The following is a 27,271-nucleotide window of genomic DNA, read 5'->3' on the forward strand; positions in this document are numbered from 1 at the left end:
TCGTGCTCCCACAAAAAAAATCCCCCCCCAGCCCCTACCTGTGTCTGGGAAGAAGCTGTTGGCCAACTGCTGCTGCATGACGAGCTGGGGGGGCTTCAGGCCCAGGCTGGGGGGCTGCACCCCGCCCATCGGCTTCTGCACCAGCACCTGCTGCTGGCTCTGCTGTGGCTGCCCCAGGGCCACCTGCACCCCATGGGGGGACGACAGCACGTGGGGCTGCCCAGAGCCCATGCCCATGTGGGGGGCCAGAGCTGGGCCCTGCTGGGGTGTGTTGAGCCGCGGGGGCTGCGGTGGCAGCAGAGGTGGCCGGGCCACCAGCCCCAGCTGGAGGGGAGCCTGAGGGGTGCCCAGACGGGGTGGCTGCCCCTCGGGAGGCTGCCCAGATGCCCCTGTGTGCAGCATGGGGTGCCCCGGGGCTTGGAGGTGGGGGGTGCCACGGGGCAGGTGGGCTGACATCTGCTGCTTCTTCTGCAGCTCCTTCTTCTCGTGCTCCAGGAGGTCCTCGATGAGCAGGGGCAGCTCGCTGGCCACCAACGAGCTCTCCATCTTGTCCAGGTCATCTGCTGGCGAGTGCCGGGCACTGCCCAGCCCCAAAGCTCCACTGTCCAGCTCAAACTTCTCCAGCAAGGGGTTGGTCTGACCACCCAGCTGGGCAGTTGCCAGCCCACGGCCAGGGCCGGTGTAGGGGTCCTTCTCCAGCACGGGGACACCGGCGTGGCCACTGTTGGAGAACTGAGTCATGCCAAGGCGAGTGGGGCCGGTGCTGGAGCTCAGGAGGGTCTGGCCAGGTTTGACACTCAGGCCCAGGGAGGCAGAGATTTTATCTGTGCCCTGCAGTGCTTCTGACTTGATGGGGGGACCGGCGGTGGTGAACTGGCAGGGCGAGGTCTTCAGGCAGCCTTCCTCCAGCTTGGGCTTGACATCGGTGGGCAGCGAAGCGGGCTTTGCCTCTGCACCCTGCGCCTTGAAAGTCGGGTCAGGGGCCAGCACAGCGCCTGTGGGGCAGGCAGAGAGTCCCAAGCCCATCCCAGGCACCAATCCTTCCTTGGGCACCTCCTGATCCTCTGCAGATGGGGTCACATCTTTGCTGTCCCCAGTGTCAGGGAGCTTCAAGGTGGGGGCTGGTGGCTCTGTCTTGAGCTGGGCCTCCCGCTCTGCCTTCTCGTTGGCCGACTCCACCAGGCGCAGGTGCTCGTTGAAGATGTCCTTCTTGTCCCCGGTGTCCAGCTCGGGGTCGGTGTAGGCCAGCAGGTCGAACTCATCACCGTTCAGCAGGTCATCGAGGTGGGGGTCTGCTGTCTCCAGGCTGTCCAAGTTGTCCAAGTCATCGTCCCCTTTGGCCACATCTGGATCCAGGCTAAGGTTGGCCAAATCATCATCATCTTCCAAGTCCTTGTGGGAGCCAAAGTCGTCATCCAGGTCAGGCTCCACGGGCACCTCGCAGGGCAGCCGTGCCCCCTCCAGGCTCAGGTGGCTTTTCCCAGGGGCGGGCGCAGGCTCTGGAGCGGGGCCATCCTTGGCACCCTCGGGGCGCAGGGTGGCACCGGAGGACAGGGGGCGCGGAGGGATGTGCTGCTGCAGCTCCAGGGTGGGCGCTGGCAGTGGAGGTGCCACCTTGGCGTGGGGCTGCTGGTGGCTGTTGCCCATCTCGGCTCCCTGTGGGGACGCGGGTGGCAGCGGCGCTGGAACCTTCTGGGATGGCAGCGCCTGCATGGGCATCACTGGGGTGCACAGGGCCTGCGGGGTGCCCTCCTCCCCGGGCAGGAAGAATCGAGGCCGGGGCGCCTGGGGGGCAAAGGGAGATCCCACGACACCCCCAGGTCCTTTCTGCACGTTGTGTCGGAGCTCGATGAAGGGAGCGCCCAGGGCAGCTGGCGAGGGTGGCACGGCCTCGGCAGGGGTGGGCAGGCGGGTGCCCAGGGTGCCCATGGGGGTGCCAGCGGCTGGGGGGGCGAAGCGGGAGGTGACAGGGAGCCTCAGGGCCGCCACTGCTGCTTGTTGCTGCTGCTGCTGCTGCCACAGGTGCTGCTGCTGCTGCTGCTGCTGTGGGGATGGTGATGGGAACACCCCACGGGGGTAGAAGGCCTGGGGAGGCCCCACCGCCGCCCTGCAAGACACCGTGGTGTTGGCACCAGCTTGGCACAGCCCCAACACGCCACGTCCCATCCCTCTAAGACCGTGCCAAGCACCCAAAATCCCACAGCCATCCCCTCCCTCCAGAGCGATCCCCACACGCTGGGGGTCTGTGGGTGATGTCTGCCGGCTCCCACCCCTGCATGCTGAGCCCGTGGCACTGCCAGGGGGCACCCACCGCCCGCTGATGTCCAGCATGGCTGGCGTGGCCGCCGGCGGGGGCCGGGAGAGCCGCTCGTCCTGCGTGAACGCTGCCTGCACCATGACGGAGCCAGGCAGCTTCCCCGCGCCTGCTGCCGTGGCCAGAGTGCCCAGGAGAGCCTTGTCCTGGGAAAAGGAAGGAAAAAAGAGTCACCCATCTATCGGCCACATCATCCCTCTTGTCCCTCCATCAACCACAACATCCCTCTTTACATCTCCATCAGCCACATCTCCGTGCCCCTCCCTCAGCTGCATCCCCCCAAGCCCCTCTATCAGCCACATCCCCCCAAGCCCCTCTATCAGCCACATCCCCCATGCTCCTCTATCAGCCACATCCCCCATGCTCCTCTATCAGCCACATCCCCCATGCTCCTCTATCAGCCACATCCCCCAAGCCCCTCTATCAGCCACATCCCCCAAGCCCCTCTATCAGCCACATCCCCCCCTGTGCTGCATCCCCTCTGTGCCCCTCCCTCAGCCACACCCCCCATGCTCCTCTATCAGCCATATCCCCCAAGCCCCTCCATCAGCCACATCCCCCCAAGCCCCTCTATCAGCCACATCCCCCAAGCCCCTCTATCAGCCACATCCCCCAAGCCCCTCCATCAGCCACATCCCCCCAAGCTCCTCTATCAGCCACATCCCCCCAAGCTCCTCTATCAGCCACATCCTCCCCTGTGCTGCATCCCCTCCGTGCCCCTCCATCAGCTGCATTCTTCCCATGTCCCTCCATCAGCCCCATTTCCCCACCCAGTGCCCACCATGCCCCTCCATCAGCCACATTAGCCCCCATGCCCCTCTCAGCCACATTCCCCTGCCATGCCCCTCCACCAGCTTCATCCTCCCATGCCCCTCCATCAGCTGCATCCCCCACGTGCCCCTCCACCAGCCACGTCATTCCCCTTGCCCCCCTCCATCAGTCATATTCCCCTGTGTCCCTCCATCAGCTGCATCCTCCTTGCCCCTCCATCAGCCACATCCCCCCCCGTGCCCACTGTGCCCCTCCATCAGCCACATCCCCTCATGCCCCTCCATCAGCTGCATTGTTCCCGTGTCCCTCCATCAGCCACATCTCTCTGCTGTGCCCCTCCATCAGCCACATCCCCCCCGTGCCCCTCCATCAGCCACATCCCTCCACCCCGTGCCCACCATGCCCCTCCATCAGCCACATCCCCCCCGTGCCCCTCCATCAGGCACATACCCCCATGTCCTTCCACCAGCTGCATCCTCCCATGCCCCTCTATCAGCCACATTCCCCTGCCATGCCCATCATGCCCCTCCATCAGCCACATCCCTCCTGTGCCCCTGCACCAGCCACATCATGCCCCGTGTCCCACCATCAGCCACATCCCCCGCTTTGCCCCTCTATCAGCTGCATCCCCCCTTGCTCCTCCCTCAGCCACACCCCTCCCCATGCCCACCGTGCCCCAGGTCTCCCACCTGTGCTGGCTGGTACGGGGCCATGCCCCGGCTCAGCTCGAAGCTCTGCCCACTCTCAGGTGCCCAGGCAGCGGGTGAGGAGGAGGCGGCAGCAGCCGCGCTCTCCTTCTCCTGCCGAAGGCTGTTCCTCTGGATCTGCTGCCGGATCAGCAGCTCCCGGAGCCGCTGGCGCTGAGAAGAATCCAGAGTTAGAGCCCAGAGTGGCAACAGGATCAAAACCAAAAACAAACCATGCACAGAGTGGCCATTAACGCCTTCACAGCCCCAGTTTTTTCCTCTCATTCTCTCCCAAACCCAAATGGATGCAACTGGTGAGCAGCTCCTGGAGCCACTGGTGCTGAGAACTCAGTGTAAGAGCCCAGAGTGGCAACAAGACTAAAACCAAAAACAAACCACACAGAGAGTGCCCATCAATGCCTTCACAGCCCCAGTTTTCCCCTCCCATTCTCTCTCAAACCCAAATGGATGCAACTGGATGAGCAACTCCCAGAGCCACTGGCGCTGAGAAGAATTCAGTGTAAGAGCCCAGAGTGGCAACAGGACCAAAACCAAAAATAAACCACACAGAGAGTGCCCATTAACGCCTTCACAGCCCCAGTTTTTTCCTCTCATTCTCTCCCAAACCCAAATGGATGCAACTGGATCAGCAACTCCCAGAGCCACTGGCGCTGAGAAGAATTCAGATTTAGAGCCCAGAGTGGCAACAGGATCAAAACCAAAAACAAACCATACAGAGAGTGCCCATCAATGCCTTCACAGCCCCAGTTTTTCCCTTCCATTCTCTCCCAAACCCAAATGGATGCAACTGGATCAGCAACTCCCAGAGCCACTGGCGCTGAGAAGAATTCAGATTTAGAGCCCAGAGTGGCAACAGGACCAAAATCAGCAAAACAAACCATGCACAGAGTGGCCATTAACGCCTTCACAGCCCCAGTTTTTCCCTCTCATTCTCTCCCAAACCCAAATGGATGCAACTGGATCAGCAGCTCCCAGAGCCACTGGTGCTGAGAACTCAGTGTAAGAACCCAGAGTGGCAACAGGACCAAAACCAAAAACAAACCATGCACAGAGTGCCCATTAATGCCTTCTCAGCCCATTTTTCCCTTCCATTCTCTCCCAAACCCAAATGGATGCAACAAGATCCCAGGAGAGACCTCACCTGCCGCTGCTTCTCCAGCTCCGACTGGCTCATGGTGCCCAGAGCCCCGTCCTGGGCACCGGGCAGCTCCGCCAGCTCCCGGTTTGGGGGTGCTGAGAGCCCTGCAGCCACCTCCTCCCTCTTGTCGGCCGTCAGTCCCAGCGCAGCGCGGGGCAGGAAGGTTCCAGAAGGGTCCTGCTGCTGCGGGGGAGCCGGGGGCTGCGGCGGCAGCACCGATGGCGGCCGCAGGGGCGAGAGGCTGTAGGAGTCGGGGGCGGCGGTGCCAGGGCCCAGCGGGCTGCTGGCCTGGTGGAAGCTGGGGGACGAGGCGTAGGCCGAGCTCTGGGGCTTCCCAGAGCCGTAATGGCTGTTGATCCCGTGGGGCTGGTGGGACGGGGAGCCCTTGAGCGGCTCTGAGACGGCCGGGGGGAAGGTGAAGCGCATGGGGGGCTGGCTGCCCGGGAAAACGCTGGCACCGGGCGAGCGGGCAAAGGGCGGCTGTGGCCCTGCCGCTGCCTTGGCGTGGGGGTCACCTGCTGGGGTGCCCCCAAAACCTCCGCCAGCTGCCCCCACTGATTTGAACCCCGGCTCCGGCAGCTGCGGGCGGGGGGGTTTGTGCAGCGGGGTGAAGGGATCCCGGGACTGCGGCCGGGAGGGCGGCTGGGAGTAGGGATCCGGGGATTGGAAGCGAGGGGTGACTGGGGACTGGCAGAAGGCTTCGTTGGAGAGAGGGCGGGGGGTCAGGGGGGACTGGGAGCTGGATTGGGACTGGGGGCTGGCGGGGATGCGGGAGAAGGGCTCAGAGGGCAGCGAGCGGGGCGGGAGGGCGCAGCAGGCCTCGGGGGGCTGCAGCCGGGGCGTCAGCGGGGGCTGTGAGTAGGGGTCCAGGTAGGGAGACTGACGGTACAAATCAGGGTGGCCTGGGGGCGAGGGGGCCAGGGGATGGGGGTCGGGGGGCCGGTGCCCCAGCCCCGGGCTCTGCGGCTCTACCTGAGAGACCCGAGGGGTCATGGGGGCTTTGAAGACGTCGGCCGCCTTCAGCTCCGCAGCCGAGAGGTGGGGGCCGCCTGGGGAGTCCCCGTAGCCCATGGCAGAAGCATAGCCAGGTGAGCAGACCCCCAGGCTTCCCCCATCCTCCTTCTTCACCTCCAGACCCTTCTTCTGCTCCCCAAAAGGCAGGGGAGAGAGCAGGGCCTCAGGGGGCCGTGCCCCAGGACTCCCTGGCACCGACAGGTTGTCCAAGGAGGGGCACCGGGGCTTCAGGAAGGGGTCAGGGGTGCCAGGCTGGTGCCGAGGGGTGCCAGGCGGGGTTGGGTGGAAGTCAGGGGGAGCACGGGGGGCTGTGAGGGGCTGGGGCTGGCTAGGGAAGGGCTGGAAGGCAGCCCCCGACGTGGGGCTCTGGCCCAGGGGCGAGGGGAAGCGAGGCTCCAGCGCGTAGGCGGGCGCCGCGCCGTAGGGATCGTGCGAAGGCACTTGGGCAGGGGACTGGGGCGGGAGCTTGAGGAAGAGCTCGCTGGGAGACTCAGGTCCCCCTCCAGCACCCGCTGGGGGCTTCAGGAAGCCCTCGCCGGTGGCTGGGGGGCTGCTGATGTAGATGGGCTGTGCCCCCGGCGGCACCGGGATCCGCAGGTGCAGCGAGGGCCTCTCGGGCTTGCGCAGTCCCTCCCCTTTGGTCTGCTTGTTGATCTGGCTCTCGGCCTGCTGCAGAGAGAGCCGGGCTGTCAGCGCTGTGGGAGCCCTCCCCACGGGGTGGGCACGGGCTGGGGCGGGCACAGCAATGTCCCCCAAGGCTGGGCCGGGGCCGCCGGGCACCTCCCCGCGCCTCACGTACCTTCTGCACCTTGTTGATGCGATGAGCCGCCCGGTTATCTTTGGCCTTTTGCTAACAAAGACACGAAGCCAGCTGACTTGCAGCCCCCCGGGTGCCCCGGCCCCACCACCCCACTGACCTCCTGGCACTCACCAAATATGGGGCTTTGTCCGTGGCAGGGACTTTCCTCCAGAGCTTCATGATCTGTTTGCAGCGGCTCGACCAGTCTGGGAGTCCAGTACGAGCAGATACAGGGGAGGAAAGCAACGTTAGCCCGGACCTGAGGAGCTCACTCCTATCCTTGGTGGGTCGCTGTCCCACCCTCATGTGAAGGGACAACCCAGGAGACAGAGCTAAGACCCCCTACCCACTTTAAAGAACACTTCAGTGGCAGAACAGCTGGGATCTCCCCTCAAAAAAGGAACCAGGGGAGTCACACTCCACCCATACCCCCAACCCTCACCCCAATGGGGCGGCTGCAGCCCCCCCAGAGCCCTACCTGGATAATCCTGCTTGAGGTTGGGGAAGTTCATGTTGGCGTAGAGGACAGGGGAGATGGTGGAGAGCTCACCCAGCTCCTCATCCTTCTCCCAGCGCTGCAAACTGCGCTGGTTGTAGGACAGCCCGTCGCCCTCGCCCTCCGTCGTGGGCGTCGTGGGGGTCGAGGGGGTGGTGGCGGCCGAGCTGCTGGCCCAGGGGCTCTCGGGCTCGCAGTGGTCTGGGCTGAAGAAGCCACTCCGCTCCCTGAGTGGAGAGAGTGTTACAGGTTGTAAGAATGTGTGGGTCACGGGACACCCTGAAGTTCAGTTCCTCTAAGGAGGGGACCCCCAGCTCCTCTGAGTACCTGTTGTCGAGGAATGGGGACTGGCAGACCCCCGAGTACGAGTCCAAGGAGACAGATCCGGAGAGTGAGCCCAGGGAAACGCTCCCTATGAGGGAAACAAGATGGGTTGCAGGGAAAACAAAGTTGGGGAACAAACCTGCACCTACCCTGGGAGTCCAAACAACTCCCAGACAGCACAACCCCCAGAGCAACAGGGAATACCCAGGAGTATGGGCTCTCAGACACCACAGGCACCGTTGAGTGAGTGAGTTTGGCTTTCCTGAGGCTGGAAACAATCCCTGCCCTTCACCACACAATTCCAGGGACCTCCTGGATGGTGAGGGCTCTGCCAATTCCACCCACCCTGCCCCGAGAGCTGTAGGTCTCCTTGCAGGAAGGGCCGCTGTGCTCGGCTGGGGTCCTGCCCGGCCTCCATCCCCGCGGCCACGCAGTTGAGGGGCTGCTCCCCACGCTCCGCCGAGCCCAGCACGTCCTTGAAGAGCTGCTGCACGTCCTTGCTCTCCATCTTGGGCAGCTCTGCAGAGACAAACACAGGAGAAGCTGGGTGCAAATACCACACTGATGGGAAGCAGAGAAACCTCGGGGTCATGGTCCTGGCACGCCTTCAGCAGAAGAGGAAGCACAGGATGGTCTCACCTTCCGTGGGGATCTTGTCGAGGTCGGAACTCAGCGCTCCCTCGCCTGGGGTGGCCGGTTTTTCGGTGTCCCCGCGGTCTGGGGAATCCTTGGGCTCGTCGGCTCCTGAGGAAGAATCAAGAAGTGCCCTCAGCCCCCTGGGGAACCCCGGCTCAGGGTTTTGGGGACCCCCATGGGGCAGCCCCTGTCACCCAACAAGGGACACGAGTCCATCGGTCCTCCAGCGGCGCCGCGCCACAAGGGGGCGCTCTAAGCACCACTCTATGGTCACGGGCATCATGGGATTGACCATAGAGCTCAGCCCTGCCTAGAGCGGAGCCCTCAACCATAGAGAGTTTGGTCTCGGTGCCTGTGGGCGCCCTGTGCCCCGTGGAGGACTCGGCTCTGAGGGTCCCACAGGGGTCTCACCCAGCTCCTCGGCCTTGGCGTCGTCCTTGCCATCGTCATCGGGAGCGGCGGCGCTGCCGTCAGTGCTGTCGTCGCCTGCAGGGTAGCCCAGGATTCAGTGAGCAGGGTCAGGATCCCCCCCCCGAGCCCCAGTGCCTTCCCTCAGCGGCGATGGCCGCCCCTCACAGCCCTCGGCCTTGTCCAACGAGCCTCAGAGCCCCCAGCACTGCTCACAATGGGGGTCTCCAACAATCCCAGCGACCTCCGATATCCCCCCAAGACCCCCAATAACCCCAGGGACCCTCAACAACCCCCTCAGCCATTCCCAGCCATCCTGGGGACCCCAAGAACTTCCAACAAGGCCAGGGATCCCACAGCAACCTCAGGACAACCCCCAAGAAACCCCAACAACCCCAGCGACATCTGATATCCCCAGGCACCCTGAACAATCCCCTCAGCCATTCCCGGCCATCCTGGTGACCCCAACGAGCCCCAACAAACCCAGGGACCCCCAATATACCCTCAAGACACCCAACAAGCCCAGGGACCCTGAACAACCCCCTCAGCCATCCTGGGGACCCCCAACAAGTTCCAATAACCCCAGGGACAACTCCCACAAGCCCCAACAAGCCCAGGGATCCCCAACCCCAGTAGGGACCCACAACAACCCCTCGCTAACCCCTGTAACTCCCGCCGTGTTAAGCTGCAGACCCAATCCTGGCCACACTCACCTCGGGGGTGGGTGGGGGTCTCCCTCCTGTCCGGGGTGCCCCCCTGCAGTGCCCCAGCGAGGTTGGGGTCCCCCTTGGGCCTTGGGGCACCCTGGCCCAAGGCGGGGCGGGCGGCCCCGTCCCCAACCCCGCCTGCTGCCAGCAGCGCCTTGCGGCTCAGGTCCATCAGTGCCTTCCCAAAAAACGCCTCCTGCATTTGGGGAGGGGGTTCTATCAGCATGTGGGGGTCTCCTCCATCCATCTCTCCTCATCCATTCCAAGCCCCTCCATCCATCCATCCCACCTGCAGGTACGGGGGGAACATGTCCTCCAACTTGCTCTTCTTCCGTCCCCGGCGCTTCTTCTTCTCGTCCCCCTCTCCTGAGCCAGGATCCAGGCCAGCCTCGGCTGGGACATCACCAGGAGCCCCTGCAAGAGCCCCCCAGCAATGAAAACCACCCCCAAAAAAGGGTCTGGGGATGGTCCTGTGCCACTGGAGGGGCACTGCACATCCCTGGGGGTGAGAAGGGAATGGGAAATAAAGGGGAAGGGAAATAAAGGGGAAGGTTTGGGAAGGTTTGGGAAGGTTTGGGAAGGTTTGGGAAGGTTTGGGAAGGGAAGGGAAGGGAAGGGAAGGGAAGGGAAGGGAAGGGAGAAAAAAAGGAGAAAAGGGGGGAAAAAAGGGGGAAAAGGGGGGGAAAAGGGGGAAAACGGGGGGGGGGGGAAGAGAGGGGGAAAAACCAGGGAATCACTGGGCCCTACCATCCTCAGGGTGTCCCTCGGTGCTCAGCCCCTCACGCCCCACGTCTGGCAGCACTGCTGAGACCTTCTTGAGCCGCGTGTGGGACTTGCGCTGCCTGACCATGAACCCACCGATGCCTGGGGGGGGCAGAGGAGGAGTGGGGATCACAGTGGGGTCACAGAAGAGCCCAGAAGGGTTCAGAGCCTGCAGGACACTGCAGGACACTCACCAGGCCGGTACGGTTTGCGCTTCCTCTTCTTGCACTCCTCAGGGTCCTCCAGCCCCTTCCCCGAGTCCCCATCAGCTCCAACGTCGCGGTCGGGGCTGGCCGGAGCCTCCAGCTTGATCTCACACTCCATGTGCTCCACACCCACTGCTGGGGGGTGCACATCAGTGGGACCCCCTGACACCCCAACACTGCAACCCCCCCGGCTCTCCCAGCAGGAACACCCACGCTGCAACGCCCCAGCTCCGCCAGCAGCAACACCCACCGTCAGCTTTGAGCAGCTCATCTGTGTCCAGGTCACCATCCTTCTTGTCCTCAGGGCCCAGGGGGTCGCCCCCCTCCAGCCCCCCGTCCCCGTTGAGGGTGCCCGGGCGGCCCTTGCGCTGCCGCCGCTTGTGCAGGGGTGACAGGGTCAGGTTGCGCAGCACGGCCATCCCCGTCTCTGTCAGCCACACGCCCTCGAAGCGGAAATACTGGGGCTCTGAGGGGACAAATGCCAGCGTTGGGGACAAATGGCAGCGCTGGGCGTGTAAGCCAGAGGATGGCACAGCCCTGGGAAGCCCAGCACGTACCTGGATCCTTGGCTTTGATCAGCTCTGCAGAAGGTGCGGGCACTGTGGCAGGAAAGCAGAGGAGCAGGTGAGTCCCCACAGCCCTCAAATGCCTCCCAGATCCTCCAGATTTCCCCCTGCCCCATGAACTCACCGGGTTTGACCACGTAGGGCTGGCAGGCGCTGCAGTCAAAACCTTCATCTGCAGCTTGCTCCACCTCCTCCTCAGTGAAGAGGCTGTCACACGCGGCATGCAGCCACCTGTGGGGAGCGCGGGGGACCATAACACACCACAGCCTCGCTGGGAGGACCCCAAATTCAAGCCCCTGGAACCCAGGGCACGGTGCTCACCGATCACAGTGCCGGCACTGGATGAGCAGATCATCCTCCACATATTTCTCACGGCAGAAGGGGCACACAACCAGGCTGGCACAGGGGGCACAGTGGGTGTAGTTGTTCTGCCACTCGCAGTGGAAGCCAGGAGATGCAGCCCCACACTGCACGCAGCACACGCACCTGCAGAGAGGCGCCCAAAGGGTCAGCACCCCAAATTTAGAGCCCAAATTTCAGCCCTGTGCGTGTCCCCCACGCACCACTTGCACTTCCAGCCGCCCTTGGGCACGGTCTGCAGCGGGGGGTCCAGGCAGTAGGTGTGGTAGCTGATGTCGCAGTCGTCGCAGAGCAGCAGGCGCGAGGGGTCCGAGGCTTTGCCGCACACCTCGCACACGATGCACTCCACGCAGCGCCAGCCCTTCAGCAGCATCACCTTGGTGATCTGGGCATACGGGAGGGCACCCACGTGAGCCCTGGGCACGGCCACGAGGGTCTCCAGGCTACCCCACATCCACACCCCAGGGCTTGGCATGGACATGTCGGAGCACAACTCAACACACAAGACGTGCCAGGCACGACCTTGTGTGTCCTTGGGGGGCACAGCACAGTTCTGGGGTGGGGCTGGGGGTGCTGGGCCCCCTCCTCACCTTGCTGTTGACACAGTAGGGGTGGTAGCACTGGGAGCACTGGGAGCAGGCGAGCAGGTGCCCCTCGGCCCCACGCCCGAAGCTGCCACACACCACGCACATGTCCTGAAGGGGGAGAGGTTGTGAGTGAGGAGACACAGCTGGCAGAGGAGAGACAGAGTCTGTCCCACCCTGTCCATCTGTCCATCCTGCCATGCCTTGGTTACCTGCATGAGCACAAACTTGTCGGTGTTGGAGAAGAGGACGACTGTGTTCTGCATGGTGTCATCATCGTCCTCATCCTCCTCCTTGCTGGGCGAGCTCTCCACATCAGCGAGCTGAGGACAGAGAGGGAGGCTCAGCACTGAGGACGCCCTCTCTGTGCAGTGTGAGGGCATCAGGAAGATGCAGGGCCAGCAGAACCCCTCCCCAGGGGGCAGCTCTGTACCTGCCCTATTTTTCGTGGTGAAGCCCCCAGACTCAGCAAAGGCGCAGGCATGAGACTCCACAAGACCCAACCCACCCCGCATAAAGGCCTCAAGTCTTTCCATGGCAGAGATGATAGAGAAGGGGATGGGGGAGACTCTCAACAGCTCAAGGATCCCCTGGACCCTCCCTGCCCCAGCCCAGCCTTACTGCTAAGGTGTCCACAGACGAGGTGGTCGACTTCAGGCGTGCCCGGCCTCGGCCCCGGCCCCCGTGGGAGCCACCTCGGGGGCGTCTCCGCCCTGGGAAGCTGCTGCTGCGACCCTGTGGCCGAGGGGAGAGGGGAGTTACAGCACTGGGAGCAGTGGGACCCCCCATGCCAGGGCAGCAGAGGGGCACTGCCCCCATCCCACCCCACCCCACCACACACTCAGCCCTCGCCTACTTGCTGCCCAGTGAGGGGGCTCAGGGTGAGGGGTCCCCCCAAAATTGTGGTGAGGGGAGTCTCCCTATACCTGCTTGACACGGGAGCGGCCCGGGGAGCTGCGGCGCCGGCTCTTGTCCCCGTCCCCCTTGGCTGCTGGCTCGAAGAGCAGCGAGTCGTCGGTCTCAGCACCCATTGGCAGTGACCCGGCGTCCTCCTTCTGCAGACTGGCATCAGCTGAGGCTGGGCCCAGCTCAGGGGACAGAGACCCCCCACCCTCAGGGTCTGGGGAGCCCAGCAGCGGCTCCGAGCCGGGGAAGCTGCTGCTCGTGTCCCCCTGGCTCAGGTTGGAGATCTCGTTGAGGATGTCGGGCCGTGGGCGCAGCGCGGGGGGCTCGGGGCACCCCTCGTCCCCGTGGCCCAGCAGCTTCTCGGTGGTGGTGCACACCTCCATGGGGGTCTCAGGGCCCAGCTCCTCCGGTTCCAGGAGCAGGGGGGACCCCGAAGGCGACCGCTTGACTTCTGCTTCCCCCCCAGCCCGGCCTTCTTCCAGGGCATCCTCCTCGCTGAGTGGTGGGGAGCTTCCACTGGTGCCCTCCCTCTCCAGCCTCGGTGCTTCTTCTTCCTCCTCTTCCTCCTCCTCAGGCAGGCTTGGGAAGGGCCTCAGCTCGGGGGATGGGCTGCCCTGGGGGGCATCTGCAGGGGGGCTGGCTGGGGACTCCCCCTCAGCAGCGGCCATCTCCATCTCCTCATCCTCAGGGGGCTCGGCAGGGGCCAGGGTGACAGCAGGAGAGCCCAGGGGTGGCGGTGGGGAGCCAGGGGGGTCGGTGTCCATGGCGATGCCAGGGCTGCCAGGGGGCTCGGGCAGGGCTGGCGTGGGGGGCTCGAGCACCTCGTCCTCCTTGGCATCAGGGGAGGGCGCTGGGGTCCGTGCAGGTGAGATGGCACGGAGAGCTGGGGGGAGAGAGGGGAGAAGTGTGAGATACCACAGCCCCCCCAGAGACACCCACGCCCCCAATCCCAACCCTGGTGTTTCCCCAGACCCACCTGGGGGAGCTGAGGGTGGGGGTGTCATCTCAGGGGGCAGCGAGGGCTCTGGCTCCAGCTCCATCTCCTCCTCAGGGAGCACCTCTGGAGCCAGGGCTGGCGCTTCCTCTGCCACTGTCACCTCAGGGAGGAGACCTGGGGGATGGAGATGGGGTGAGGGAGCGTGGGGGTCCCCTCCATCCTCCCCCTGTGCCACCCAGCCTGGCATTGAGAGGTCCCAAAGTACCCCAAACAGGACACCAACATATGAAAAGAGAAGGAATAGAGGAATCAGGCAAAGCCAGGGCTGGGAGAAGCCACAAAAAAACATCCAGAGGAGGGAAAAGAGGACAGTGAGAAGTGCCCAGATTACCTGGTGGTTTCAGGTCCTCCTCAGGGGGCAGCTCGCTGGGGACTGGCTCTTCAGGGACCAACTCAACAAGGGGGGGCTCTTCAGGGCTCAGCTTCTCGGGGGGCAGCGCTTCAGGAAGGGGGTCCTTGGGGAGCAGCTCGATGGGGGGAGGTTCACTGGGGGGCAGCTCCTCGGGGGGTGGCTTGTTGAGGGGCAGCTCATCCAGGGATGGCTCCTTGAGGGGTGGCTCTTCAAGGGGGGGAGGTTTGGGGGGTGACTCGTTGGGGGGCAGCTCGTCAGAGGGTGATTTGTCAACGGGCAGTACTTCAGGGGGGGGCAGCTCACGGGGGGGTGACTTTTCAAACGCTGGTTTCTCAGGGGGCAGCTCAGCAAGGGCAGGGACATCGAGGGGCAGCTCGTTGTGGGGGGGTTCACTGGGGGGCAGCTCCTCGAGGGAGGGTCTGTCAGGGGGCAGCTCAGCAAGGGATGGGGTCTCGAGGGGCAGCTCCTCACAGGGAGGCTCCTCGGGGGGCAGCAGGAGAGGAAGGGGCTCCTCAGGGGGCTGAATGTCAGAGGGCTGCGTGTCGGGGGGCGGCTGATCGAGGGGCAGCTCATCTGAGGGAACTTCTTCGGGGGATTCTTCACTAGGGGGCACCTCCACAGAGGCCAGCTCGCCAGGAGGACACTCAGCATTGCCTGGGGGAGCCTCCTTGGGGTCTGGGGGTGCCTCTTGGGGGTCTGGGGGTGTCTCCTTGGGGTCCACGAGGGGCTGCGTCTCCTCATCACACCCCACAGGCTCCAGCTCAGGCGGGGGCACGGGCGCATCCGTCGAGTCGCTGGGGACAGGGGTCTCTGACCTGGGATGGGGGAACCTGGGTGAGGGGACAGCACTCAGGCCACCCTGTGCCCCCACCCACAGAGGGCCTGACCCCCCCTCCAAAGCAGCACTCCCATCCCCACTCACATCTGGGCAGGTGGGTCAGGCTGTGGTGAAGGTTCTGGCGCCGTGGGGACATCGGCCGTGGCACGGCGCTGCTGGCAGTCCCCACACACCTCCGAGCCCGGGAACCACTGGCAGCTGGAGCTGGGGCGCTGGCCACAGTCTGAGCAGACCCAGCAGTTCTGGGGGGAAGCAGAGATGTGTCAAGGGCTGCAGGGGGGGCAGGCACAGCGTACCCCAAGTGAGAGCAGGACGTACCTTGCACTTCCAGGAGCCGGTGGGGAGGCCCTGGGTGGCTGGCTCCGTGCAGGAGCTGTGGTAGCCCTTGTCACACGCCTCGCACACCAGCATGGCAGAGTCCTGGCCGGGCTGCCTGTAGGGCACAAGGGAAAGTGAAGGCTGGGACCCCTCTTTGAGTACACACCCCCCTCCCCAGCGCGGGTCTGGGGGCTCACCTGCAGGTTTGGCACACTTTGCACCGGGGGCACTGCCAGCCCGAGCGCTTGCGAGGCGTCAGGGAGATGTTCAGGCAGGCCCCGTGGAAGTGCTGCCCGCAGCTGGTGCAGAACACCAGGTCCTGCAGCTCGCCCGGCCCGCTGCACGCCGAGCACCGCGCGTCCTCTGTCAGCCACGAGAAAAGGGGGTCAGGGCCGCCTGCTCGCGGGGTTCCACCCTGCTGGGAGCAGGGCAGGAGGCTCCCAGCACCCAAGGGTGGTGTCCCCAGCCCCACGCACCCATATCCACGGCCTCAGCCACGTGCTCGGGGCAGAGCAGCCGCAGGGTCTTCATGGACTGGAAGCAGCCGCTGGCGGCGGCGCAGGGGAAGTGGTAGAGGCGGGAGCAGCCGGCGGCCGCCCGGCACGGGATGGTGGCGCCCGCCCGCCCGCAGCGTTCACATTTCTGTGAGCAGAGGAGTTGAGAGGGTCAGCAAGCGTGCAGCAAACCCTGCCATCCCCCTGAACCCCCTTTGGGATCTGCTCACCTGTGAGATCCCTGAGAAAACAGCTCTGGCCACGCCGGCCACGTCCGGCCCCGCACCGGCCGCCCAGGCCGCACACCAGTGGTGCACCCAGCAGTGCCCTGTGGGGAGGGGGAGTCAGGGACAGCTTGGGGACACTCGGGTGGCAGGATGGGGACACTCAGGTGGCAATGGAGACACTCAAGTGGCAGTGAGGACCCTCATGCCCTGATCACACTCACCCGTCGGCTCGAAGAGCTGCGCTGGCGTCACCCCCTCGGAGAAGCCAATTTGTGCCAGGCTGTCACCCGCCAGCTCTGGCTCTGGGGGGAGCTGGCTGGGCCCTGGGGGAGCCCCTGGGCTGGGCCCATCAGGGGGTTCGTGCCCCCCAAGCCGCTCGGGCCAGTCGGGCACCGGCTCGAAGCGCTGCAGCTCCCGCTGCCCGTGTAGGCTCCAGTCCCCACAGTTGCAGAGGGCACAGCGGCGGCCCAGCGGGCTGGGAGGGGACAACAGGGGGTGTCAGGGACATTTAGGACACCTTCGACAGCTCCACACCATCCGAGTCCTCCACCCTCACCTGGCAGCCTCGGGAGGTCCCTCCGTGCCCGCCTTGTCCGGCTCTGGCCCCGCAGAGGCTCCTTCGGGGGGTTTCAGGGGGTCCCCCTCGGCGCTGCCCATCTCCTCCGAGGCCATGACCCCATCGGCTGTGGGGACAGGGGTGTCACCAGCACAGGGCAAACAGGGCCAGGTGCCCAAAGTCCTGCCCACCCTGGCAGGGTCTCAGTCCATGGCTCACCTGGCGCGGCTGCGTCCTTCTCCTCGCTGGGCACCTTCTGTTCGTCCATCCTGCCTCTGGCGTTCCTGGGGGGCCACAGCTATAGGGGGGGACACCCGTCAGCACCAGGGATGGTGGCACCTTCCCTGGCACCCTGCAGCCTCCCTCTAGCAAAGGGACAGGGCAGCATCTTCCCACTGCTCCCCCAAACACAATTTATAGGCTCTGGCATTGGGAATGTCCGCCAGGAGCAGAGGGTGGCACCTGCCCCACAGGGGTCCAGGAGACCCCCTGGCCTCCCCCATCACCCTCTGCCCACCAGGTCCTCCCCAAATCCAGCCAGTGCCACCCCAACAGATCTGGGGCACCCAAACCCCCGAGTGACCTGGATTAAGGGGGAGCAGTGACCCCAACTCTACCACACACCAGCACCCCAGGGAGTCACCGAGACCCCTGAGGAGTCCTCAGGACCCTCACAGCAAAGCTGGGACCCCCACGTGAGGAATATTCATGGCAATTCGGGATGCAGCAAAATAACGGGGTGCCCACCACCAGCACCTGCCTGTGCCCCCATTTCCTCAGGCCCAGCACCGACCCCGCACAGCACAGAGAGTCCCAGGATGGGAACGGGGGGAGACTCACCCCAAAACACGACCCACACACCGGAGATGGGCTCCCGCAGCCGCTCCCTCCCACCGCTGCCTCAAGCGCACCCCAAAAACCCCGGAGGGCTCCAGCACGGCGGGGGCAGCGAGGGGGACCCCAAACCGGAGCACGGGGCACGCACGGGGGGACCCGCGGGCACCGGGGGGGCCCCAACGCAGAGTCCGGGGCACCGGGGAGGAGGGAACGCACCGGGGCAGCGCCAACCCCCCAAAAACCCGGGAGGGTCCCGGCCGCGGGGTAGGAAGCGCCGTGTCCCACCCAGCACCTCCCTGGCCCCGGTTCCCGGTGGGCCCGGGGCTGTTCGGGCCCTCCCCGGAAAGGCTCCGGGGCCGGGGGGATTCGGGCCCTCCCGGGAAAGGCTCCGGGGCCGGGGGGAGGCCCGGCCCGCACCCCCCGGTGAGCCGAAACACCACGCGGGGACACCACCCTCCCCACACCCTCCCCGGTGCTCCCGGGCCACGCTTCCCCCGCTCCCCGGTGCAACCGGGGGGTCGAACCGGCCAGGCCCCGATCCCCGGCCCACCGCGGCCTACGCTGGCACCGGCACCGGGCCCCGAGCGACGGGCCCGGCCGCAGCTGCGCTACACCCGCCCGGGCCCCGCCGGTACCGGACACAAAGGCGTGGAAGCCGCGCTCCGGGCCCGGCCCCGGTCAGGCCTTACCGGGAGCGGCGGCACGGCGGAGGCGGCGCGGCCCGGAGCCCGCACGACCGCGGGGCCGCTCCTTCCGGGGCCGCCGGGGCCCGTCCCGCCCGCGCGGGCCCCACGGCGGGGCCGTTTGCACCCCCGCGCCCCCCGCCCGGTGCTCACCCCCGCGGCCGCCCTACGCCGACGGGCCTCGGGGCGCGGGGCGTTCGGTGCTCCCCGGCGCGGCCATTTCCAGAGGAAAGTAGGTCCCGCCGCCCGCCCCCGCCCCGCCCCGCCCGCCCCGCCGGGGCCGCCGCCGCGCTGGGTCCTAAGGGGGAGCCGCGGAGCGGGGGGCGCCGCCGCTCCCGCACTACTTTGGGCGGCGGGGGCTGCGGGCGGAGGGAGACGGTGCGCGGCGGGCGGGCGCTGCGGCCGCGGCGGGGGGGGGCGCGGGGGGTGTGACGGCGCGCGCGCGGCCGCAGCGCACGCTGCCGGGCGGGGCGGGGGGGGAGATCCCTCCGCCGAGCTTAACCCCGGCGGCGCCGGGGCGGGAGCGCACGTGGGCACCGAGGGGGCGGGGCTAGAGGAGCCAGGCTCCGCCCACCGCACCGGCACCGGGGACGGATGGATGGATGGATGGATACAGGGAGGGCGGCATTCGGGATGTGCCCCGGGCCGGTGTCCCCGTTATCTGTATCCGGCATCAGCGTTCCCCGTAAGAGCCCACGGGACAGGTCCCGGTGTATCCGGAAGAGCTGTTGTGTCCACTGCCGGTATCCCTGTACCGGTCCAGGAATCCCCGGTAGCAGCCGCCGAGCCCGGTCCCGGTCCCCGGTAGCAGCCGCCGAGCCCCGTCCTGGGGTTCCCGGTAGCAGCCGCCCAGCCCCGTCCCGGTCCCCGCTCACCGGCACCACGTGCTGCTGCTGCGCCCCGGTCCTGCAGCACCATGCACGCCCGGTTCCGGTATGCCCGGAGCAGCCGGTGCTGCTCCCCCCCATCCCAAGGGGTGCACGGGGCCGGTACCGCCCGTTTGGACCCTGAACCCCCCCGGGGAGGGGTAGGGGGGTCAGACCCAGGACCCCCAGGAGCCCAAACCCCCAAACCCGGCGATCTGGGAGGAAAATTGAGGGGGTGCAGCCCTACCCTGGTCCCAGCACCCCAAAAACACTTCACGCCCCCCCCCCCCCCCCAAGCAGCTCCCGTTCCTCTTTACCACCATAATTGTGTAATTAGCGCCAATTAGCCCGACTGGGTGGAGATAAGCCTCAAGGGGAACCGCAGCCAGAGCCCCCCTACACACACTCACAAAGTTCTTAGGGAGAGAAATGGGGGGGACAGGGCTGGGAAACCCCCAAAATCCCAGGGAGGCTCTTGGGGTGCTCAGTGCCATGAGGAGGGGGCACATCCAGGCTTGGAGGGAGCCTCCCCCCAATCCCAGCAAGGAACAACCCCCCCAATTCAGGGGTTTAGAGACAAAACAAAGTTGAATTGTTCCAGCCGCGACTCCCACGGGTCCGGGGGAACAACACCCGCATTGAGCCCTTGGCTGCCCGAGCAGGAACGGCCCCGACCTGTCCTTGTGGCTGTGGGGGGGACAGCAGAGAACCCCCAGGCCGCTGGGAGCCCCGCAGGCTGTGCAAAGTGAGGGGCTCCCCCCAAGGAGGGTCCTGGGGGAGGGTCTGTCCCAGCCCAGGGGTCACAGCACGCTGGTGGGTCTGCCACAAGGTTTATCCAGCTCCTCGTGAGCTTCATGAAGGTCCCCGTGGTCGCCTGAGGGTGAGGGGACATCGGTGGCAGCACATCGGGGCTCCAGGTGGGCTCACCTGGAGGAAAATGGCTCCTCACACCTCCACCAGCTTCTTCCTTTCATCTGTCCTCACCTCCCAGCTGGGGACACGGCAGGACAGACAGGATGTGCCAGCGGGACACACAGACACACAGGTGGGACCCCCGACCCACCCAGACCCCTCCTCACCTCTGCAGGGCCCAGAACACCCTGGGACCCCCCTCCCCAGGAGGGGCAACACCTGCCGTGTCCCCCACCCCCAGCTCACATGGAAGCTGTGGGGACAAAGGGACATCGAGGCTTCAAACTACCGAGGGGTCCCCCTCGTCCCCCAACCTCAGGGGTCCCTCAGGGAATGTCACCAAGTGGATCAGGATGGAGCCATGATGATGATGATGATGATGATGATGGAGTGATGGGAGACCAGCAGCCCCACAACACCCCCAGACCCCCCAAACTGCCCCACAACACCCCCAAACTGCCCCAGCAGCCCCAAAACACCCCCCAGACCCTCCAAACTGCCCCACAACACCCCCAAACTGCCCCAGCAGACCCAAAACACCCCCAGACCCCCCAAACTGCCCCACAACACCCCCAAACTGCCCCAGCAGACCCAAAACACCCCCAGACCCCCCAAACTGCCCCACAACACCCCCAGACCCCCCAAACTGCCCCACAACACCCCCAAACTGCCCCAGCAGCCCCAAAACACCCCCCAGACCCCCCAAACTGCCCCAGCATCAGACAGAACTCCTCCTCGCCCATCACCACCACCTTGGAGGCTGCAAGGGGGGCACCAGCTCGGGGGGGGCTGCCTGGGACCCCCCCAAATCCTCCTCTCAAAGCTCAGACCAGCTTCCATCTCATGCCAGGGGCACCTCAGCCCCCAAGCACAAGGTTTTGGGGTACAAGACACCCCCACAAAAATGGGGACACGTCTGTCCTCATCACCTGCGGTCCCACAGGGGGATCAGGAAGAGAGACCCCTCCTCACCCACCCGGGATTTACTGCTCTGCACCGTGGGCTCACAGCCCAGGGAGGTTTTACCGGATGGGGGGGGGGGGGACACAACACCGGGCTCGGTACTCCCGGTATCACCCGAGGGAGGGGATGGAGCAACGGGGGAACCCCTCCCGTTGGGGCTCCAGGGGGTCCCGGGGAGGCTGAACGCAGCCCCAAACCCCCACCCGGGGTGGGCTCCCACCGTGCTGAGCCCCTCCGGTGCACCCGCCGTTGCCGGTAATCCCCAGTGGAGCATCCCCGCTCTCACGTACACCCCGGGAACGGATTCCCGGAGCCCCGGACCCCCCCAGGCCGAGCCGCCCGGCACGGACCCACGCGGGGCTCGGTAACCGGGGAGGAGAATTTGGCGGGAGGGCGCGGGCGGGCGCGGCAAACAGCGCAATAAACGTGCCGGGGGGGGCGGGGCCACCGCCACTACACCGGCGGCCGCACGTGACCACAACACCGCCCGCCCGCTCCCATTGGCTGCGCAGAGCGGATAGGGGCGGGGCTAAGAGGCCGCGCATGCGCTTTAGCTGGAGGGGCTCTCCATTCATGAAAAACGGAGGGAAGGGCCGTGGCCACGTGGTGGTCGCGAAATTGAGCGGGAATGGGGAGGAGGGGGGGGTGTGAAAAATGCGGATTTTATCCTTGGCTTTTCGCAAATATTCAAATGAATATTATATGTGTTATGTCAGAAAGTTTTGCTATATTAATTCTCTCAAGTAGTGCATTATATATAGTTTTAGGTTATAAAAAAATGTGTATTTTATGATTGGCTTTTCGCAAATATTCAAATGAATATTATACGTGTTGTGTCAGAAAGTTGTGCTGTGTTAATTCTTTTAAGTAGTGTGTTATATATAGTTTTAGGTTATAATGTTAAAACAGAAACTATGCTATATAGGATGTGAAAAATGCAGATTTTATGATTGGCTTCTCGCAAATATTCAAATGAATATTATATGTGTTGTGTCAGAAAGTTTTGCTATATTAATTCTCTTAAGTAGTGCATTATGTATAGTTTTAGGTTATAAAAAATGTGTATTTTATGATTGGCTTTTAGCAAATATTCAAATGAACATTTTATGTGTTATGTCAGAAAGTTTTGCTATATTAATTCTCTTAAGTAGTGCATTAAATATAGTGTTAGGTTATATGAAAAATGCAGATTTTATCCTTGGCTTTTCACAAATATTCAAAATAATGTTATATGTGTTGTGTTAGAAAGTTTTGCTGTATTAATTCTCTTAAGTCGTGTGTTATATATAGTTTTAGGTTATAATGTTAAAATAGGAACTATGCTATGTAGTATATTTTTTTCTAAAGAAAAGATTCGCAGTGAGATAGTAGCCAGAGGACACCAAAATCTTTCAGAGAAAGAGAATTTATTGCTCCGTTATCAGGAGAAACGAACTTCTTCCCACCTTTCTTAGGCAGGAAGATGCTGTTAAGATTGTGAGAAAGAAGTTGATGCTGCCCAGACAGAATCCTGTGTTTGGATGGAATTTATGCACCATGTATGAGCTGTATGAATATGCAACAGGCTGTTGCTTTTAAGGATTAATCCTCTGTTAATGTAGGTCCTTTTTCGGGTTTATTTTGCCCAGAAAAAGGTATCTGCGCTGTCCATAACTCTTTGTTTCTGTTGGGCCAGAAAGTCCAAGAGGAACCAGGGACCCCCAGAGCCCCCAGGATCTCAAACCCCCAGCCCAGACCCTGGGATGCTCCAACCCCTCAGGACCCCCAACCCCCTGGAATGATCAATCCCAGCCCCTCCAGACTCCCCAACCACAGCTCCAACAGCAAATAGGGCCATAAACTTTCTTTATTTTCCCAAACAATTAAATAGTATTTCTTTTGATTTTTTTGTTTGTTTTTTTTTTTTTTTTTTTTTTGTTTTTTTTTTTTTTTTTTAACTGAAGTGGTTAAAAGCAGGCTGCCCCCTGCCAGGGCAGGCAGGCATGGGGGACATTTATATTACCATTTATAAATAGAAAAATAAAACTCTCAAGCAGGGCGGGTTGGTTAGCAGTTAGCATGGTTAGAGTCGGACCTGGCACGGGGTGCCCATGGCAGACACCCAGTGCCCACTGTGGGTGCCAGGGACACTGTGGGTGACAGGGACTGACCCAGAGCAGGGGGACAGGCAGGAACTGCTGCCAACTGCTCAGTCTTGGGGGTGTTTTTGGCTCGATTTGGCCCCCAGGGCAGCGTCTGGTGCTGCCTGGCTGGGGTGTGACAGACACCAAGCCCTCCTCAGTGGTTAATAAAGTCTTGGGGTGTTTTTGGCATCCTCCCAGCTGGGTTTGACCCTCCTGGGCAGGGTCTGGTGCTGCCTGGCTGGGGTTGGACAGACACCAAACCCACCCCAGTGGTTAATAAAGTTTTGGGGTATTTTTGGCATCCCCCCAGCTGGATTTGGCCCCCAGGGGGAGTTTTGACCCCCCCCTGGCTGGGGTGTGACAGGCACCAAGCCCTCCTCAGTGGTTAATAAAGTTTTGGGGTGTTTTTGGCATCTTCCCAGCTGGGTTTGACCCTCCTGGGCAGGGTCTGGTGCTGCCTGGCTGCGGCACCAAGCCCACCCCAGTGCAGTGGTTAATAAAGCAATAAATACCAGCGGGGTCTGGGCATGGAGACCCAGCCATGGGGGGCTCCAGGACACAGCACAGGGACCACCCCATACCCCCGGGCAGTGCTGAGCCCCACCCTCCCCACAGCACTGGGGGTACCCCTATCCCTCCTCCCCATGCCCAGGGCTGTGTGTGGCATCACCTGGCAGAAACGGGGGGGCAGGCACCCCCTAAAGCTGCAGCGCCTCGTGGCCCAGCACGCCCCCGGCCAGCCGGTAGAGCAGGCGGGAGTACCAGTGCATGCCCACCTCGGGCACGGTCCCGTTGCCCACCTCGGCGTGGGCAGGCAGCAGCGAGAGGAGCCCGTGGAAGAGGCGCAGAGGGGCGAAAGCTCTGTGTGCCCAGCGGTGGCTCTCCAGCACCGCGTAGCAGGATGCCAGCACCCCGTTAACCAGCAAAGTGCCCTGAGAGGTCAGGGGGGCAAAAACCCCCACTCCATCCTCCCGAGAGACCCTCAGCACCCTGGTGGGGCGCAGCCCCTGCCCGCCGGCCCCGTGGGCCAGCACGGCGTCGCCCGGGCGCACACGGCGGGCGAAGATGGGCAGGAAGGCGCCGGAGCCGTTCCCCTCTCCCCGAGCTGTGAACACCAGGTGGGACGGGGTGAGGAGCAGCCGCCGAGCTGGGCTGGCTGTCTCGATGGCCACGAAGGAGGCACGCTGGCCCAGGTCCCGGTGCAGGAAGAGCAGCACCTCGGTGGGCACCAGGCGCCCGCCCGGCTCGGCGCCCAGCACCCGGTCACCGCGGCGCAGCTCGGCCAGGCCCCGGTGCTCCCCGCTCTGCAGCGTCACCGTGGCGTGGCCTGGGAAGCAGCCGCCGGTGCGGACGGCCAGCGAGTTATCTGCGAGGATGGAGAGAGTTCTTGGGGTCACCTCCACCTCCAGAGGGGAAACGGCGAGCGCCGGACCCCCCAAAGCACCCCCAGGAACAAAGGGGGTATTTTGATTTTTTTCCTGCGTGCAGCTCCTGAATGCTGCAGGGCCCCTTTGTCCACCCTGCACTGACGCCCTTTGTTCCGGGCTCCAACGGTGACATTTATGGCCATTTTCACTTTCTGTCAATTGGCACTTCTGGGCTGGATGGCAACTGGAGCAAATGTGGGGCTGTGGGGCTGCATTGCTATTCCCCTCACCAGGAGCTGAACCACAATCTTGTCTCCATCTGGCCAAAATTTCGAGGGGAAAGTGAGGATTTTGCCAGTCAGGGGGCCAGGAGGAACTGGGCTGGGGCTGACACCAATCAGAGCAATAATCCCACACAATTCACTTTCTGTCAATTGGCACTTCTGGGCTGGATGGCAACTGCTGGCTGGAGCAACTGTGGGGCTGCATTGCTATTCCCCTCACCAGCAGCTGAACCACAATCTTGTCTCCATCTGGCCAAAATTTGGAGGGGAAAATGAGATTTTTGCCAATTAGGGGGCCAGAAGGAGCTGGGTTTGGGCTGACACCGACCAGAGCAATAATCCCACACGGATCCAGGACATCAAGGAGGAGCAGCAGGGGCTGTGGGCTGGGATGTTTATGGGAATTACAGCCCCCTGCCCTGCTGGCAGCCCCTTCTGCTGGTACCTGCTTTGACAGAGACGTGGATGTGCGCCTTGGACTCGTAGTAGACCCAGTCGAAGCCGGCCTCCACGGCCAGCCGTGCCAGCATGCCGTACTTGTGGCGGTCACGGTCGGACGTGGTGATGTCCAGAGCTCTGCCCTCGTAGTGCAGCGAGTCGGGGAGGTGGTGCCCATCTTCATCCCAGCCCTCCGTCACCCTCAGCTTCACCCCCGGCCACATGTTCATCACGGCGATGGCCAGCGAGTTCACCCGCTCCTTGCAGCGCTGTGGGGACACCGGTGTCACCATCGGGCGTGACAGACAGACAGACAGACACCAGGGCTGTCCCCAAAGGGGCTGCCCCCACCCAAAGGGGTGCACAGAGGGTCACGGCCAAGCTGCCCCCGTGGCTGGGTGCGGGTTGAACTTTAACGGGGTCCCGTGATGGAGCTGCCCTGCTCAGCCGGGCACAACGGGCACGGGAGCGGGACGGGCACCGCGGCGGTGTCACCTTCCCCGCGGCCACCGCTGGGACTGATTAACCTGCTGGGGGGGGCTGTGAGGCAGAGCTGGGGGCGGCTGACCCTGAACCAGCCCCAAATCCGGGCTGACGGAGAGCAGGGCGGTTCCGGGGTGCCTCTCCCCGTCAGCATTGGGGTGCAGGGGTCGGAGCCGCCCCTGTCCCCCCCGCATTTGCTGATGTCCCTCAGTGCCCCAGTGTCCCCCCCGCCTCCCCCGTTCAACAAAGCGGCTCCGGGAGCGCGGGGCCGCGGGGGCGGAGTGCGGGGCGCGGGCCCGGCCGTGCCGGGAAGGGGGGGCAGGAATGCGCTCGGCCCGGCCCGGCCCGGCCCGGCCACAATAGGCGCCTTCCAGCCCGGAGCTGACCTCAGGCCCCGGGAATGCCGCCGCGGCCACAAAGGGCCCTTTCAGCCACCCGCAGCCCGGGCCGGCTCCGTGCCCGCGGCTCCGCCGCCCCGGCCCCGCCGCCTCCGCCGTCCCGGCTCGCGGGAGCTGCCGGCGCCGCCTGGACCACTCTCAGCATCCCCCGTCGCCATGGCGACCGCGGGGCCGCCCCTCGCCATGGCAACCGTGAGCATCCCGGCGGGCTCGCGGCGCGTCCCGGGCTCCCGCCGCCCCGGTTTCCCGCCGAGCAGAGAGAGGGGTACCGGGGCCTCCCCCTCCGCTCTGCCGTCGGGGCGCTGGGGGAGCGGAGCCGCCGGTACCGCCGGTGCCCCCGGTGCCGCCCCGTCCCGTCCCGTTAATCCCCGACGGTCCCGCCTCGTCCCGGGGCTCCGGTGCTGCAGCGCCGCTGCCATGGAAGGGAGCGGGGCACCGGGGCGGGGTACCGGGATACGGCACCGGGAGGGACCCTGCGCCCCGGGAGGATCCGTGAGCCCCGGCATGATCGGCGCGCCTTGGAGAGCGTCGGTGGCGACCGGCAAAGCTCCGTGAGCCCCTGAGCGCGTCGGTGCCGACTGAGAAACGTCCGCGGGCCCCGTCGAGGGTCGCTGTGATCCCGCCCATCCCCCCGCCGCCCCCCACGCCCCCGCGCCCCCGGGAGCGAGGCCGGACCGGGCCGGGCCGGGCGCAGCCCCCACCTCGGTCATGAGCCGGTCCGCCCCCGTGTTCTCCTCGTCCTTGAAGATGATGTCGGGGTTGTAGTTGGGCACCAGCTCCCTGAAGCGCTCCGAGCCCCGCAGCACTTTGCCCTCCGCCTTCCCGCTCGCCCCCAGCGTCTGCTCGGGCACGTTGGGCACGAACTGCTTGTAGAGCAGAGGCGAGAGCTGCCGCCGCCCCAGCCGCCGCCGCCCCACCGGGCCCCGACCGGGGCCGCAGCCCAGCACCGGCGCGGCCAGCAGCGAGGCGGCGAGCCCGAGCAGGACGAGGGCGAGCGGCCTCCACCGGGGCATCCCGCCCGCCGGGCCCCGCTGCCTCCGCGGCTCCCGCTCAGTCACCGGGGGAACGGGCGGCCGGGGCGGGCATGGTCCCGGTGCGGTGGCCCCGGGGCTTTTAGTTGGTCGCGGTGCCAGGGGCGGGTCGGCGCCGTTTCCTTCTCACACCCACGGTCCCGGCGCTGCTGCGGGATCCGTGGCCGCTCGGGACGACTGACCACCCCCCCCGGTACCCCCCCGCCGGTGCCGCCACCCACTCGGAGCGCCGCCGGTTGCGCGCCCACGGTGTCAGCACCCCCCGGCCTGCACCCCGGTCCCGACACAGCCCCAGCCTTAGGGAAAACCCTCGCGGAACGGTGTGTCAGCACCGGGCACCGGCATCCAGCTCCGAGCACGGCCCTGGCGCTGCCACCGGTTCCTAAGGCTGCCCCGGGACCGGCAC

At 64.7% G+C, this 27,271-nt stretch overlaps 3 protein-coding genes across 3 annotated transcripts in view; all 3 read right to left on the reverse strand.

Annotated features, from left to right (window-relative positions):
• LOC134431187 (histone-lysine N-methyltransferase 2D-like) overlaps positions 1 to 18,218 on the reverse strand; it is a 31,840-nt gene extending 13,622 nt beyond the window's left edge. Inside the window, 35 exon segments of the mRNA XM_063179174.1 lie at positions 39 to 2,107; positions 2,312 to 2,460; positions 3,775 to 3,945; positions 4,934 to 6,613; positions 6,744 to 6,794; positions 6,876 to 6,949; positions 7,222 to 7,466; positions 7,567 to 7,651; positions 7,909 to 8,082; positions 8,203 to 8,307; positions 8,611 to 8,685; positions 9,321 to 9,510; positions 9,604 to 9,728; positions 10,062 to 10,178; positions 10,271 to 10,414; positions 10,533 to 10,748; positions 10,840 to 10,881; positions 10,973 to 11,079; positions 11,170 to 11,334; positions 11,412 to 11,593; positions 11,799 to 11,903; positions 12,005 to 12,115; positions 12,414 to 12,527; positions 12,719 to 13,581; positions 13,675 to 13,809; positions 14,027 to 14,862; positions 14,970 to 15,127; positions 15,204 to 15,318; positions 15,401 to 15,566; positions 15,680 to 15,845; positions 15,928 to 16,025; positions 16,146 to 16,399; positions 16,481 to 16,607; positions 16,700 to 16,778; positions 18,154 to 18,218. Coding sequence (XP_063035244.1) covers positions 39 to 2,107; positions 2,312 to 2,460; positions 3,775 to 3,945; positions 4,934 to 6,613; positions 6,744 to 6,794; positions 6,876 to 6,949; positions 7,222 to 7,466; positions 7,567 to 7,651; positions 7,909 to 8,082; positions 8,203 to 8,307; positions 8,611 to 8,685; positions 9,321 to 9,510; positions 9,604 to 9,728; positions 10,062 to 10,178; positions 10,271 to 10,414; positions 10,533 to 10,748; positions 10,840 to 10,881; positions 10,973 to 11,079; positions 11,170 to 11,334; positions 11,412 to 11,593; positions 11,799 to 11,903; positions 12,005 to 12,115; positions 12,414 to 12,527; positions 12,719 to 13,581; positions 13,675 to 13,809; positions 14,027 to 14,862; positions 14,970 to 15,127; positions 15,204 to 15,318; positions 15,401 to 15,566; positions 15,680 to 15,845; positions 15,928 to 16,025; positions 16,146 to 16,399; positions 16,481 to 16,607; positions 16,700 to 16,748 — 9,463 coding nt within the window. The 5' untranslated portion in view covers positions 16,749 to 16,778; positions 18,154 to 18,218.
• A 122-nt stretch (positions 18,219 to 18,340) lies between these two features.
• Positions 18,341 to 19,758, reverse strand: LOC134431235 (putative uncharacterized protein FLJ46214). Its single transcript, XM_063179220.1, has 3 exons — positions 19,676 to 19,758; positions 18,615 to 18,906; positions 18,341 to 18,550 (listed from the first exon to the last, which is right to left on the reverse strand). The coding sequence occupies exons 1-3, from the start codon at positions 19,756 to 19,758 to the stop codon at positions 18,341 to 18,343; spliced, it is 585 nt and encodes a 194-aa protein (XP_063035290.1).
• Positions 19,759 to 22,130: 2,372 nt separating this feature from the next.
• Positions 22,131 to 26,847, reverse strand: DHH (desert hedgehog signaling molecule). Its single transcript, XM_063179165.1, has 3 exons — positions 26,536 to 26,847; positions 24,961 to 25,222; positions 22,131 to 24,230 (listed from the first exon to the last, which is right to left on the reverse strand). Exons 1-3 carry the CDS (start codon positions 26,845 to 26,847, stop codon positions 23,563 to 23,565), a joined length of 1,242 nt encoding a protein of 413 aa, XP_063035235.1. The 3' UTR covers positions 22,131 to 23,562.
• Between the last annotated feature and the right edge of the window lie 424 nt (positions 26,848 to 27,271).

This window comes from Melospiza melodia, chromosome 31 (assembly GCF_035770615.1).
Source record: "Melospiza melodia melodia isolate bMelMel2 chromosome 31, bMelMel2.pri, whole genome shotgun sequence".
Classification (NCBI taxonomy): Eukaryota; Metazoa; Chordata; class Aves; order Passeriformes; family Passerellidae; genus Melospiza; species Melospiza melodia.

Bases quoted from the DNA above. Each gene is read 5' to 3' on its own strand.
- LOC134431235 (XM_063179220.1), bottom strand. From the start codon at position 19,758: ATGTCCCCTCACCCTCAGGCGACCACGGGGACCTTCATGAAGCTCACG. The intron at 18,907-19,675 runs GTGCTGTGACCC...ATGGTGCTGCAG, and splicing joins CTTGTGGCAGACCCACCAGC to GACCGGGGCGCAGCAGCAGC. The intron at 18,551-18,614 runs GTATCCATCCAT...TGGCTCCTCTAG, and splicing joins TCCCGAATGCCGCCCTCCCT to CCCCGCCCCCTCGGTGCCCA.
- DHH (XM_063179165.1), bottom strand. From the start codon at position 26,847: ATGCCCCGGTGGAGGCCGCTCGCCCTCGTCCTGCTCGGGCTCGCCGCC. The intron at 25,223-26,535 runs GTGGGGGCTGCG...GTGTCCCCACAG, and splicing joins CGGACCGGCTCATGACCGAG to CGCTGCAAGGAGCGGGTGAA. The intron at 24,231-24,960 runs GTACCAGCAGAA...CCATCCTCGCAG, and splicing joins CCACGTCTCTGTCAAAGCAG to ATAACTCGCTGGCCGTCCGC.